A 14232-nucleotide genomic window follows, 5' to 3' on the forward strand; every position below is an offset into this window, starting at 1 on the left:
GCTCCAAATTTACTCCAATGTTAATTGAGATGTCTCTCAACGAAGAGCCTTAGGCCCACTACTCTTTCTAATTTACATAACTGACCTACAATGTTAATTGAGATGTCTCTTAACAAAGAGCCTTAGGCCCACTACTCTTTCTATTTTACATAACTGACCTACACTGTTAATTTAGATGTCTCTCAACAAAGAGCCTTAGGCCCACTATTCTTTCTAATTTACATAAATGACCTACACTGTTAATTGAGATGTCTCTCAACAAAGAGCCTTAGGCCCACTATTCTTTCTAATTTACATAAATGACCTACACTGTTAATTGAGATGTCTCTCAATGAAGAGCCTTGGGCCCACTACTCTTTCTAATTTAAGTAAATGACCTACTTGTATTAATTAATTCATTATTATTATAAATATTTCTAGATAACCTCCTGGTATGGAGCACAAACACACACAAAAAACACAAAAAGGGTTAGACAAGTCACAAAAAAGTGTCAATAATAAAATGTTTACAAAAAAATAATTAATAACTAAAATAAATATTTTACTTAACTTCATTGTAATCCATTATGTCTAAAAACTTAAAATACTAGAATAAACAAACATCCATCATCGAATACTTGCTGAAAAACAAATCTATTGAAGTTTTTTTGCATCTAATGAGAACAACTTTAAACTTGTTAACATTAATTACACCAGTACTAGAATATATCCTTCAAATAACAAAAAAGAAACCAGAATCAACCCCATAAAGAACATCACAAGTGAATATTCAGCCTTACTAGCGAGAATAGCAACATTGGTAAAAACACTAAACTCAGAGACACTGCAGGACACTAGATAAAAAGTAACAATAATGCAAAAAACCCTAAACCTTCTCAAATACAAAAATATGTCCTAATAAAAATCAAAAACAAGTTTAAAACAATACTTGTGATTCAGAGAAGTTTTCAGGTGCCATTAGAATAGGGAACAGATATCATAAATCAGTGGCATAGCCCCCCCCCCCTCCCCAGCCCCCAAATCCCTTAGGCATGAATCAGCCAGAAGAACCAAAGTCAAACTTTTCTCATTAATTTCTAATGAATGACAAGATTAACACTAGGGATAAACACAGGACATAATGTTTGTGGAAGGAACACTTGTAATTTGAATGGTACTTACCACTTTTTCTGTTTCACTCACAAGAAGAGCTTCTTTCTGAGTCAGCTGATACTCTAATTCTTGAATCTAATTAAAGAACAACACAGTGAAATCATTTAGTACAGAAACAATTTCACATCTAACAATTATTGATTTAAAAAAAAAATTGACAACTGTTCGTAAAATGACTTTAAAGTTATTTCAAAAAATTGTAATTTCTAAAGGACTTATAATTCACAAAAACAAACCTTAAGTTTCATTCCATGAAGCTGTTCTTCAAGGTTAATTTTGGCCGCCTGAAGGTCATGCTGAGCAGCAGACTGCCCATCAAAGTTGCGTGTCATGGCATCCACACTCAGAGACTTAATCTCCAGCTCATGCTGTGAGCGATCCAATTCCTCCTAAAAAATAAAAAAAAAAAAACAACAAACTGATTATCATATATACATATATAGCAATATATAGCAAGTGCATAAGCTGTTTTAAGTTATTTTTTGAAACCAATGTAATACAATTTCTGGCTTAAAGGTTACTTTGATAATTGAAAGAAAAAAAAAAGAATATGTCTTGTTTACACCAGCAACTCTTTAGTTTTAGACCTATTACTCTGACTGATAAAAAACTGTATTTCATGATGGTCTATGACAAATGTAGTGTTGACCAGGAGCCAGTAATATGAGAGTACCAAGTTGTTAGAAGATTAGAAATTTTAAGTTGATCAGTTTCTAAGGCTGAGAAGAGAGTATTTTGTGGTCAATAAATGAAAAGTTTTTAAGGCATGTGGTAGTGTTACTACTATACAATACAGATACACAAAGTGACATGGCATTTACAATACAGATACACAAAGCAACATGGCATTTACAATACAGATACACAAAGTGACATGGCATTTATAATACAAATACATAAAAATATCTGCTACCAAGGACAGACGTAGACGGCAAAAGAAAACCTAGAATGACAATAGTTATACCTGCACTGGTTGTGGCAAAATATGTAGCAGCTGGGGCAGCATAGCTAAAGGAAATACTGCATTCCTTATTGATCTTTGAACTTGAAGACAAGCCTTATATATATATATATATATATATATATATATATATATATATATATGACTAGTCAATTATGATATAGTTGCACTGACCTGCAATTTTTCTTTATCTGCTTGGACTTGCTGCAGTTCATTCAGTCTAACACTCAGTTCTTGTTTCATTTGCTTGAAGCTAAGCTCCACCTGCAAGACATAAGGATATCTATGAATAATATTAACCTGAGTCAAAAGTACATAAAAGTCTACAAAAGACCTCAGTTTTTGACACCTAAAATTTGGCTCTTCTGTTAGTGAGGCTCACCCAAATACCTAGACACCATCATGAGTTACATTCTATTTACATAATTATGAAGTGCTTAGGGAGATGTAGCCAAATTCTTTTCATTAAAGCTGTAGCCAGATTAACATTCAAACCAAGAATGTTTGGCACTTAAATAAAATAGACTACCAATCATCCAGTTAGCCAAAATGCTTCTAGCCCAAATTAAAGTATTTCTTAAAGTTACCAGCATTCTCTTAGTATGAAGATGTACATGCAATGCTAAGGTGTAGGAATGTACCTTTCCCATGTCAGCCTTCAGGACATCCAGAGCCTTATCAACTGAAGCTTTTTCTTGGAGAGCAGACTTTAATGCTATCTCAGTTGTAGCTTTGTCTTCCTTCAGTGCCAGTATCTCAGAATCCTTCTTGCTGAGGTCAGACATGACAACCTGAAGCTGAGATTCCATCTGACAACAAAAAACGGTGAGTTAAAGAGTAGAAAGTGATTGACACTTGACATTTAGCTCATCACAACAAGATTTGAGTTAAAGAGTTCAGAGAACTTGTTTGTATTGACATTTCACCAAGTCACAACTAGATTTGTTAATGGCTGGTTAAATCAAATGAAAAGATTGAAAGTTTATTGTGTTTTTTTTCTGGATATCAATAATGAAAAATAACTATTTTAGGAAAATGTTAATAGTTAAATTGATTTGAATATGAGGCACATGCAACAATGCGGGGGTAGCAATAAGTAAAAAAAAAAAAGTAAAGGTTCCCTTTAAGACCAAATGGTCCATGAGGAAGGAAATGTAAAATATTTTTGTTTCTGTGGCCAACAGAAAATATAAGGTGACTAGCACGATGACTAGTTTTAATTTATTATTTTTTTAAACTTTCCAATTCAAGCTGAAAGGTCTTTGAAAAGAAACAAAATACTCTAGTCTCTGCTGGGAAGCAAACCTGTGGTTCCTCAGTTTGGGAGTCCCATCGTTGACCACTCAACCACCACAAACTTATGTCATAGTAACCTATTATATAAGGGAAAGAAGTGAGAGAGAGCAGGAGGAAATGTATTTTAACTAAAACATTTAACAAGCTTATTGGTTCCTATTAGTTCTCTCCTTTAAAAGCACAATGCTAGGCTGTATATGCCATCTAATCTTTTGAGAATTCACATACAAAATGAAAACAACCAAAATTTCAACATATATTCTAAGTATAAGTTACCTGTATGAGCTTCTGCTCCATTTCTTCCAAAGTGGATTCCTTCTCTCCAAGTGTTTTCTCTGCCACAGCCAGCCTCTTCATCACATCCATCTGACCATTCTCCATACTCAGCAGCTCCTCATGCCTCCTCTTGGCTTCATTATGGGCTCTGTCTAGTTGGGCTTCCAAGTCCTGAGTAGCCTGCTGCAGCATAGACAATCGAGACTTTTCCTCTTCAGCTGTTAGCACCTACAGGCAAATCAGAGCAAACAACATTTTTATATTCCTTTGAAATATTTCATTGAAATGGTCATAGTCTAAAAAAATTGACATTTAAATCAGAAAAAAATCTTGTAATAAATGAATACTTCAAAAACTCTTTCTATAATTCTCTTATTTAAGGATGTGCCAATCATAAACCTGCCACAAGTCATACTGTATATTTTAACTTTACAAAGTAAATGGAAACCTTACTCAACTTGACTGTAAACTTTGTTGCCAATAGTCAAGGAATTGATGTGAACAAAAACATGAAAGAAATGAATAGTATGACCATATGTACAAGTTTGAATGGTAAGTTAGTTAGAACACAAAGTTTTCTAGACAGAAAATAACTTTGTGAATTGAGATGCTAAAAACAAAAAGCAACCAAAAGTTTAGGATACTTCATAAGAAATGATGACATTAGGACAGTTGGTGCCATATCCATTAGCTGGCTACTGACCAAAGAATCCAATGGTCTGTTAGCTAGTAAGAATACCAACAAAAGAGTCCACAAAAGCATACAAGCATACAGGGTCACAGGCAAGACAAAGAAAAAGATTCATGGAGAGAAAGTAAAAACCACAAGATAGTTTCAAACTTGAATGGATCTCAGCTTGCTATAGACTGAGTGCTATGTCTCCCTACAATACCAATCCAGTCAAAGGAAACAGAGAACACAGGAAGTGAAATAGAAGGTTTCAAACTTGAATGGATCTCAGCTTGCTATAGACTGACTATAATTCAAATAACAGACATGGAAACATGGTTTGAGTGCTGGGACAATTCCCAAAAAACATCCAACATAACATCATATTTCCAGATTTTTTTTAATGGTACCACATCAGAATGTAGCTTTTCTTTTTCTTTCTGTATCAAATGTATTGTGATTACACAAGCTAGGATTACAAACAAATTATATCATCAAAAACTTAAATACTGACCAGCACTCTTGAAACTCAATGCTTCATGGGAAGCATTGAAGACTAATGTTTAAGATATTTCTTTGTGTTTTAAATGACACAAAAGTGAATCCAAAATAGACATCACTGTCAAATCACAAGTGACTTAATCATTGAGAGTATGTTTTTAGACGAATCAATAATTAAAAAAAATGTTAGAAAACAATTAAATTCTCCTTGGTTCTTAATGGAGGTAAGTGACATCAAGCAGACAAATTGTTTGTATACTATGAAGTGAAGAATTCATAAAAAAATGACTTAACGATTATGGTATGACGATGATATTAAGCTAAATATGTTCAGGAGAGAAATACATCTGTACCTGATAGTTAAATGTGTCCTCATACAGTTTTCTCTCTCTTTGAATTTCCAGGAATGCAGCCTCTCTTTCGGTCATGTCTGACTGAATGGCCTCCAGGTGGCGAGCAAGTAGTTCTTTGTCTTTTAGCGCCCTCTGTTGGGTCTCAGCCAGTTGCTGCCTCAAACGAGCTGATTCTGACTTCAGCCGCTCCACTATTGTACCATGGGATACAGTTTGACCCTGGGGAATTATTAGAACGTGCTAAGATAAAATTTGTCCTTTATGTAACAATGACCAACAAATTGATACAAAAGTACAGAAAATAGAACATACCAAGTGGCAAAGTTTGTTATTAATTGTTAACATTGAAAGAGATTCTATCAAATAAGAATGGAGAAAGTCCAACAATAGATAAAAGTGAATGTAGACAATGGAAGGATTTTCAGTTGTTCAAAGGAAAGACTATGGCAAAAATTACTTGAAATGTAATTTTAAGAAAATTACCCAGTTTTTATTTTTTTTTTCAATTCAAAATCAGCCATGACTTACTGATCAGTTTTGATCTAAACCTTTTTTTTTTAGTGTTGTGTTTTTTTTAAATAAATTTAAACCCAAAAACCCAAAACAAGTCCAGCTTACTTGTAAGATAGTTAACTCTCTCTGAAGCTTGGACCTGACATCATGAGCCAGCTGTAGCTGTTCCTGATACCATTCCTTGGCTTTGACCAGTGAAACTAAATCATTGCGACTTGTGCGTGCCTCAGTGTCGGCCTCCATCTTAGCTTGAATGGTCATTTGAACTTCCACATACAGCTCAGCTGATGATTAAAAAAAAACTACTTTGTTTTCCTAGGTGCAGACAGCTACCATTTTTTGCAAAAAGTGGTTGAGACAGCATGTGGTCATTAGCTTGTGGTTGAGTGAAAGAAAGATTGAGTCATCATTGATTGAAGTGTATTAAAAGAGTCTGTGTGATTAAATGAGTCAGTGTGTGATATCATCATGTGGGTGAGTAATATTTTATTTACATTTGGTAAGACTGATGGTATGAATCCTAAAAAAATACAATTATGTTGAGTAATATTTTATTTACATTTGGTAAGACTGATGGTATGAATCCTAAAAAAAAAATACAATTATGTTGAGTAATATTTTATTTACATTTGGTAAGACTGATGGTATGAATCCTAAAAAAAAATACAATTATGTTGAGTAATATTTTATTTACATTTGGTAAGACTGATGGTATGAATCCTAAAAAAAAATACAATTATGTTGATTAATATTTTATTTACATTTGGTAAGACTGATGGTATGAATCCTAAAAAAAAATACAATTATGTTGAGTAATATTTTATTTACATTTGGTAAGACTGATGGTATGAATCCTAAAAAAAAAATACAATTATGTTGAGTAATATTTTATTTACATTTGGTAAGACTGATGGTATGAATCCTAAAAAAAATACAATTATGTTGAGTAATATTTTATTTACATTTGGTAAGACTGATGGTATGAATCCTAAAAAAAAATACAATGTGGTTGAGTAATATTTTGTTTACAATTGGTAAGACTGAATGAATAAATATTTAACAAAAATAGAAGATAGTAACCATTTGACCTACCAATTTTATTTTTGAGAGCCTGGACATTCATATCTTTAGCCCTGATTTCATCCCTCATTTCCTGGGACCTAACCTACAGATGAAACAAATGAATCTCAAGCTAGTTGCTTCTAACCATGACTTATACGATATGCTGACTGTGTATTCAACTAGTTCAGAATAAAGTAGTGTCTATTTTAAACTAAGACCTCAATAAATAGGCAATCACATTTTAACAAGACCAATTTTGTTCTATTCTTGTTAATTAGCATTCAACAGTCACTCATCATTAAGTATCTCAGTCTAAGACCTCAATAAATAGGCAATCACATTTTAACAAGACCAATTTTGTTCTATTCTTGTTAATTAGCATTCAACAGTCACTCATCATTAAGTATCTCAGTTCAATTAGCCATTTATTTAGGCTTCCGAGTAACAATTATAAACAATGTTAAATTTTTTAAAGAATTTTTTGATAAAGATTTTATAATAATGTTTAAAGATTAAGGGAGAGTTGCTGTATTTCACTTGACTATGCAGACCCTGATGTGACCTGAATATTTTGTCACAACTTACAAAGACAAAGCTCTTGTTGTGCCAGGAGGTGGTTTTATGATTTATCTATCACCAAACTTTAAATGTAATAGTGATTGTCATAAGATTATAATGTTATATCATTGTTAGAAAGGAAATATAAATGTAGTCCAACAATCTAAGATGATGATTAGAACAAAACATTGGGGGAAAAAAAAAAGAGCTTACTATTAAAAATTTACTAAAAAATGTATTTTTAATTTATAGTTTTCCCCCTCCACAATGCAAGAATGTAATTGTAATTGTAGAAGTCAACCTAAAAACAAACAAACCTGCAGCTTAGATGAGGACTCCTGAGCCACCTGAAATTCATCTTGCAATGCTCTGATTTCTTCAGCCTTCTCTGACAACATCCTGTTGGCGTCCAGTATGGTCCTCTCCAGAAGCTGCCTAGAGACTCTCAGGTTCTCTACTTCTTTCTTAAGGTTGGCATCGCCAGCAGAGCCTGCACCAGTGGCGGTCAACTGAGCTAGTTTACCTTTCAATGTGGCCAGTTGAGCTTGAAGTTCTGTCCTTTCCTAAAATAAAAAATCCATGAAGATGTGGGAAAAAAAGGACACTCAAAATAAGAAAAGAAACATATTGTAACAAACTCGATGGTGACACAGATGGTCGTAGGCTGTGTGTGTTTTTAGCCTACGCAAATCGCACCAGTCCGGCGCTAGACGAGCGGTCAACCGTGACCAGTGACAGTACACGCCAGTTCGACAATGACCTGTGTGTAAATATTACGCATGCAAGGACTTTGCTTCTAGCTATAACAACAAAAAGTAAGCTATTTAAGCAGACACAAGTCACTGCGAAAGTGATCAACTGGAATGGTCAAGAAGGTTCAAGGCCAGTAGAGACACTATATAAGAGCAAGTGTGTCAAAAAGACTTCACTTCACGTTACCTCGCAATGTGACCAGGCGAGGCGAAGTTAGAGACAGACAAGTATGACAAGTAACTGAGAGGAGCCCAGTACAAGAAATAACTAAAGCTGAGCTTAATTAAAAACCTTCTTTTTTAAAGTTATCTATCATATAATAATAAATTGTTTAAAAGTGAATGCTCTTTATGAGACAAACACTAGCAATAAGTAGTGATTCAACTAGTGCAACTACATTGACCAACAGTTATAATTTAAGAGATTTCAAAACTAAGAACAGGACACACATCTCAGTTAAATTACCATCTTTAACAAAATAAATCCCTTTGTAGACACTGCCCCCACCCTCATGAAACTGTAAACCACATCCTCTTTGATTTGAATGTCCCACCTTAGGCAGATCCTACTTCCACTACAGCCCAACATAAACAACAATATGTACGGCAGTGCTGAACAACTGAAGAGAACAGCACACTATTTTTCCTTGGCACAGTCTGCAAAAGAGCTCACAGCTCAGCATCAAAAAGCTGGCTAGAAGAAGAAGAGATTTAGAACTGACCACTTAATTCATGATAAAAAGTATTAGTAAAGACGAACATTTTTAACAAAGACTTAATTCTTAAAAGTCATTTTTAACTCATCCTGTAGCTTAGCTTAAACTTTTATCAAAGACTTAGATTTTTCCATCATTTTTAACTCATCATGCAGTTTTTAGCTTACCTTTAACAAAGACTTAGATTTTCCCATCATTTTTAACTCATCATGCAGTTGAGCTTACCTTTAACATAGATTGAGATTCTTCAGTCAGGACTTCCAGCTGGCCCTGCAGTTTAGCCTTGGCTTTCAGGAGATCATCAAATTGCTTTTTGCTGATGGTATTCAAACTTGGAGAGTCTCCTGCTGACAAAGCTGAGTGGTACAATGATGTCTGGTCTGAAGGAGAATTAGCAGTGATGGGAGATCCTGCATGTTGAAACAAGTGTTGATGTGGCATGGTCTTCAGGTGTGAGTCTGGGGTAGAATAGTATGCATAACTGCTGCCGAGCGTTGTGCTGTCCTGGTGTGTCGGTGAATGTTGGAATGATGGTGCAGAGTTGATGTAGTTGCCAGGAGAAACGCCGTTGCTTTGAATTTCTTCTGGCTTTCTAGACTTGGAGGACTTCGGAGATTCATTCACCAATGTTTCTGATGTTTGCCTTCTTTCATGAGTCTTTGGTGGCCTTGCAGGAAGAAGTGGTATATTGACAAAAGCATCAAGATTTATGGGTTTGATTGGAGGCAGGGAGCGGAGAAACTCCTCCGACTCAAGCTGGTAATCAGTTGAGATTCCAGCAGCCATTAGCGAAGACTGGATATATTTATCCATATCAACATCTAATTCTTTCACACTATCGGATGTGTGGTCAGTGTTTGTGGCCAGTATGGCTGAACCGGTATATGGTGGTATGAGTTTATGATTAGCCTGAGCCTCGGATGTAGAGGAAGACGCTGCCTCTTTATTTAGGAGCTGATCACTCCCTGGCGGAGCAGAGGCTGTTTTTTGGTCCTTGTAAGTTGGACTAACGTGGCCGCTACTTTCGTGTAAAATTGGTTCAGGGGGTTTGGTCCCTGAAGAAAACCATGGTCCACTTTGTTTCTTCTCTGTGGTTATTTCTGTTGGAATGATGCGCTTCAGTTCTCTTGGACAGTCTCCTTTGTGGCTCTCTTGAAGCAAGCCTGCAATCTCAGCTATAGGGGGCAGACTTGTTTCTCTAGTAGAGTTTTCTTCATCCTGTCAGAAAACACAAAATAATAAAACAGCAGCAAATGTAAATTTTTAAGGAATTGAAACAAAAGAACTAGAATATAAAACTTTGAAGTGTTCTCTTAAGGGAGGCATAGTGGCTGAGTAGTCAAGCACTAGGCTTCTGGACCAATAGGTATTAAGTTCAAATTCCAGTGAAGACTGGGGGCTTGAGCTTTGGGATTTTTGAATTGAGTCCACACAACTCTAATGGGTACCTGACACGCCTTGGGGAAGTAAAGGTGGTTTGTTGTTGTGCTGGCCAAATGACACCCTCATAAACCATTGGCCATAGAATCATATGAACTTAACATCTTCTGCCCCGTAAATTGGTACTTTTTAGATTTACTTTTCTCTTAAGGACCTAAAAATCTACTGAACCAAAAAAAAAACTTTCTATTTCTCCTTTGTTTCTTTGCCCCAAAGTTAACAAGGATATTAATTAGCCAGAATTATTAGTAACCAGATTGCTCTCTGAGATGCTTTTCACCACATACAAGCAACTATAACAACTTATAAAAGTCCTTTTGAAATAGATTTGCTTTATTCATAAAACCAACATCTCCAATAATATTTCTTTCCAACTTAACAACCCTCACCTGTTCCTTTGCTCTACCTCTAGTCTTCTGCCTCTACAAAATATGCTAACACACTCACCTACTTAACCATTGTACACAAGGGAGAAATCAAACCCAAAACCATAACAAAGTTACATTGAAAGCCCTCTTTGTAAAAGTTATATATTTAGTATATAAAATAGCTGTTTGACGACAACCACACACTCATCAAAAGTCTCATACTTTAACAGTGTCAAGAATTCATTATACAGTCCTCATATCAAAATATGACATCCAATGCTTAAAAAAAAAAAACTCCTGCAATGTTTCTATGAATTCAACAAACCTGTGAAGAGGTGACTGAAGGTGCTGGGCTCAATAATGACGAAGGATTCAATTCCCCAGATTTAATTTTTTGTTCAGCCTGTGCGACTACTTGAGCAACAATATCTGGAGACACTGGCGTCAACGTTTTATTTCCTGGGGACAAGAGGAATGGAATAGAGCGGATATTATCACATGACTGATTAGGTTGAATGCAGAGTGTTTATCAAATCATATGGATGTCTGTATTATCAAATCATATGGAAATCTGTTTTATCAAATCATATGGAAATCTGTTTTATCAAATCATATGGAAATCTGTTTTATCAAATCATATGGAAATCTGTTTCATCAAATCATATGGAAATCTGTTTCATCAAATCATATGGAAATCTGTTTTATCAAATCATATGGAAATCTGTTTCATCAAATGTTTGTAAAATGTTTTACATGTTTCGGATGTTCCTTCAGAGTTGAAGATAATTACTTCCTAGTCCAAACCTCCCGCAGGATGACGGGAGATGGGAGCGGGCAGGGTTTGAACCCGGGACCATCGATAAATCTGAACGACAGTCCAGTGTGCAAACCGCACGACCAGGCAGCCAAATCATAAGAAATCTGTTTTATCAAATCATATGGAAATCTGTTTTATCAAATCATATGGAAATATGTTTTATCAAATCATATGGAAATATGTTTTATCAAATCATATGGAAATCTGTTTTATCAAATCATATGGAAATCTGTTTCATCAAATCATATGGAAATCTGTTTCATCAAACCATATGGAAATCTGTTTTATCAAACCATATGGAAATCTGTTTCATCAAATCATATGGAAATCTGTTTCATCAAATCATATGGAAATCTGTTTCATCAAATCATATGGAAATCTGTTTTATCAAATCATATGGAAATCTGTTTTATCAAATCATATGGAAATCTGTTTTATCAAAAGATGGATGTAAAAACATGAACGTGATTGAATGTCTAGGTAGTTTTTTTACATTTCTAACAAATATTTACTTAATTGAATGGTTACCTATGTCTCACTTCTACATATTTAGACAATCTTCTTATCTATAACTGAGAGTGCAGTTTAAGAGCTTCTTTTTACCTATAACTGACACCTGTAGTTTTAAAACTTCTGCTTACCTATAACTGACCAATGTAGTTTGTTTGTTTTACATGTTTCGGATGTTCCTTCAGAGTTGAAGACAGTTTACTTCCTAGTCTAAACCTCCCGCTGGACGACGGAGGATGGGAGCGGGCAGGGTTTGAACCCTCGACCGTCGATAAATCCGAACGACAGTCCAGCGCACAAACCGCACGACCAGGCAGCCATCCAGTTTTAAAGCTTCTGCTTACCTATAACTGACCAATGTAGTTTTAAAGCTTCTGCTTACTTATAATTGACCACTGTAGTTTTAAAGCTTCTGCTTACCTATAACTGACCACTGTAGTTTTAAAACTTCTGCTTACTTATAATTGACCACTGTAGTTTTAAAGCTTCTGCTTACCTATTACTGACCAATGTAGCTTTAAAGCTTCTGCTTACCTATAACTGACCACTGTAGTTTCAAAGCTTCGGCCACTGTTTCAAAACTGCTGTCTTTCTCATCACTGTCAATATCAGACTCCACAGACTGGGGTGGAGCTTGCTGATACAAGTGTGTGTAATTCTGAACCTGCTCAGACATGGTGATCGGTGTTGGTGGAATTGGAGTTGATGGTGACGTCACTGTGCGAGCCACAAATTTCAGACAGCGCTTGCCTTCTTTTGTTAAAGCTGATGTGTTCGAGGATATCTGTTGAAAACAAAAAATTGCTTCTCAAGTAAGTTTCTTGGTGAGATCCTCCAGACATTAAGAGAAAAAAAAATGATAATAACCTGAACTAGACATACACCAGCATTATAAAAACCCAGGATATTCATAAAACCAAGACTTAGACCAGTATTATGAAGACCCTGGATATTCATAACACCATGACATAGACCAGCATTTAAAAAAAACAGGATATCAATAAAACCAGAACATAGAGCAGCATTATAATAACCCAGGATATTCATAAAACGAGAACATAGACCAGTATTACAAAAATCCAGGATATTCATAAAACCAAGACATAGCATTATAAAAACCCAGGATATTTAATGCCAAAATGTTTTCATAGATTATTAATGAACTAATTCTCTACAGCTTTGGTTCTGAACTTAAAAAAGATACACATTTCAAAGCTTACAAACAAAAATGCAAAGAGGATATAACACAAACCTGTGCCAAAACTTTCAGCTGTTGTTTGCTGACTGAACTGCTATTCTGAGGGGTTTTAAACTCGGCCAGAGAATCGTCAGGATGGACTAAGAATGACTGGTGGGGAGGACTGCCCTCAGTTACGCTGTACCAGATGGGCTGATGCTGTACTGAGGTACTGTTGTGTCCAGTGGGAACTCCACCGTTAGCAGTCTGTATTGCTGTGGTTGATGGATAGGTGTAATCTGAAGAGCAAAGAATCCAGATTCAACAACAACTTAAGAGTAATGCTAAAGCAATTATTGTTGACCTAGTCTAAGCTCAAAGCATGCTCTAAACAAAGCAGGCAGACTTCTCCCACCACTGCGTCTGTAACAAAGTTCATATTATTAAAACTTTTATCCCAACACAAAATACTTTATTATATACTCGCCGGATATTACCCACAGCCTGCAGGCCTTAGTTACAGATCTAGTAGATTGGATTTAGATCTATGTCAAACATGGGGAATGTTCCTTTCACATTTTTAAAATTTTGCAACAAAAATAAAAGTAGATAATAAAAATGGGTTTACCCGTTAAGCCGGCATATTCAACTCTAATATAAAATACTGTAAAAACAGGTTTACCTGATTTGCTAAAAAAGTTTTGTTCTTTAATAGAGATAAATTGAACTTTTAAAAAAATTTTGGGGGCCCCCGATTTGTGGGAAGGACATTAAACATACACAACAGTCTCTGCCATGATCTAGGAATATTCAAGCCAAATTTTATCCAGATTGGTCATAGGGTTTTGATTTCTATGCAGGACATACATTCATGCTCCTTACTTTCAATAATATATGTTACATTAAAATAATTATTCTAATAAAAATACACCAAAATGAGCGAAATCTATAAAAACATTAACTGATTTTTAATCAATACACTCAATATATTTCCTAAAAGTTGTTAGACATAAGATTAAGATTAAAGACTGTGTCATTGGCCTGTGTGATCAGAATTTTGCAGTGAAAGCAAGACCTTATTCTATTGTGCTGGAAATTACAGTAAATAAG

At 35.1% G+C, this 14232-nt stretch overlaps 1 protein-coding gene across 3 annotated transcripts in view; it reads right to left on the minus strand.

Moving 5' to 3' along the window:
- Nucleotides 1-14232, minus strand: part of LOC106076163 (golgin subfamily A member 3-like) — a 38701-nt gene that overhangs the window by 15227 nt on the left and 9242 nt on the right. For all 3 annotated transcript variants that reach the window (XM_056005864.1, XM_056005865.1, XM_056005866.1), the window contains 13 exons: nt 13198-13421; nt 12480-12729; nt 10944-11077; nt 9036-10028; nt 7660-7905; nt 6815-6887; nt 5828-6006; nt 5210-5428; nt 3686-3913; nt 2755-2922; nt 2288-2377; nt 1389-1541; nt 1162-1227 (listed from right to left, as the gene is read on the minus strand). In XM_056005864.1, coding sequence (XP_055861839.1) covers nt 1162-1227; nt 1389-1541; nt 2288-2377; nt 2755-2922; nt 3686-3913; nt 5210-5428; nt 5828-6006; nt 6815-6887; nt 7660-7905; nt 9036-10028; nt 10944-11077; nt 12480-12729; nt 13198-13421 — 3023 coding nt within the window. The remainder of the gene's footprint in view (nt 1-1161; nt 1228-1388; nt 1542-2287; nt 2378-2754; nt 2923-3685; nt 3914-5209; nt 5429-5827; nt 6007-6814; nt 6888-7659; nt 7906-9035; nt 10029-10943; nt 11078-12479; nt 12730-13197; nt 13422-14232) is intronic.

Source organism: Biomphalaria glabrata, chromosome 12, assembly GCF_947242115.1.
Source record: "Biomphalaria glabrata chromosome 12, xgBioGlab47.1, whole genome shotgun sequence".
NCBI lineage: Eukaryota > Metazoa > Mollusca > Gastropoda > Planorbidae > Biomphalaria > Biomphalaria glabrata.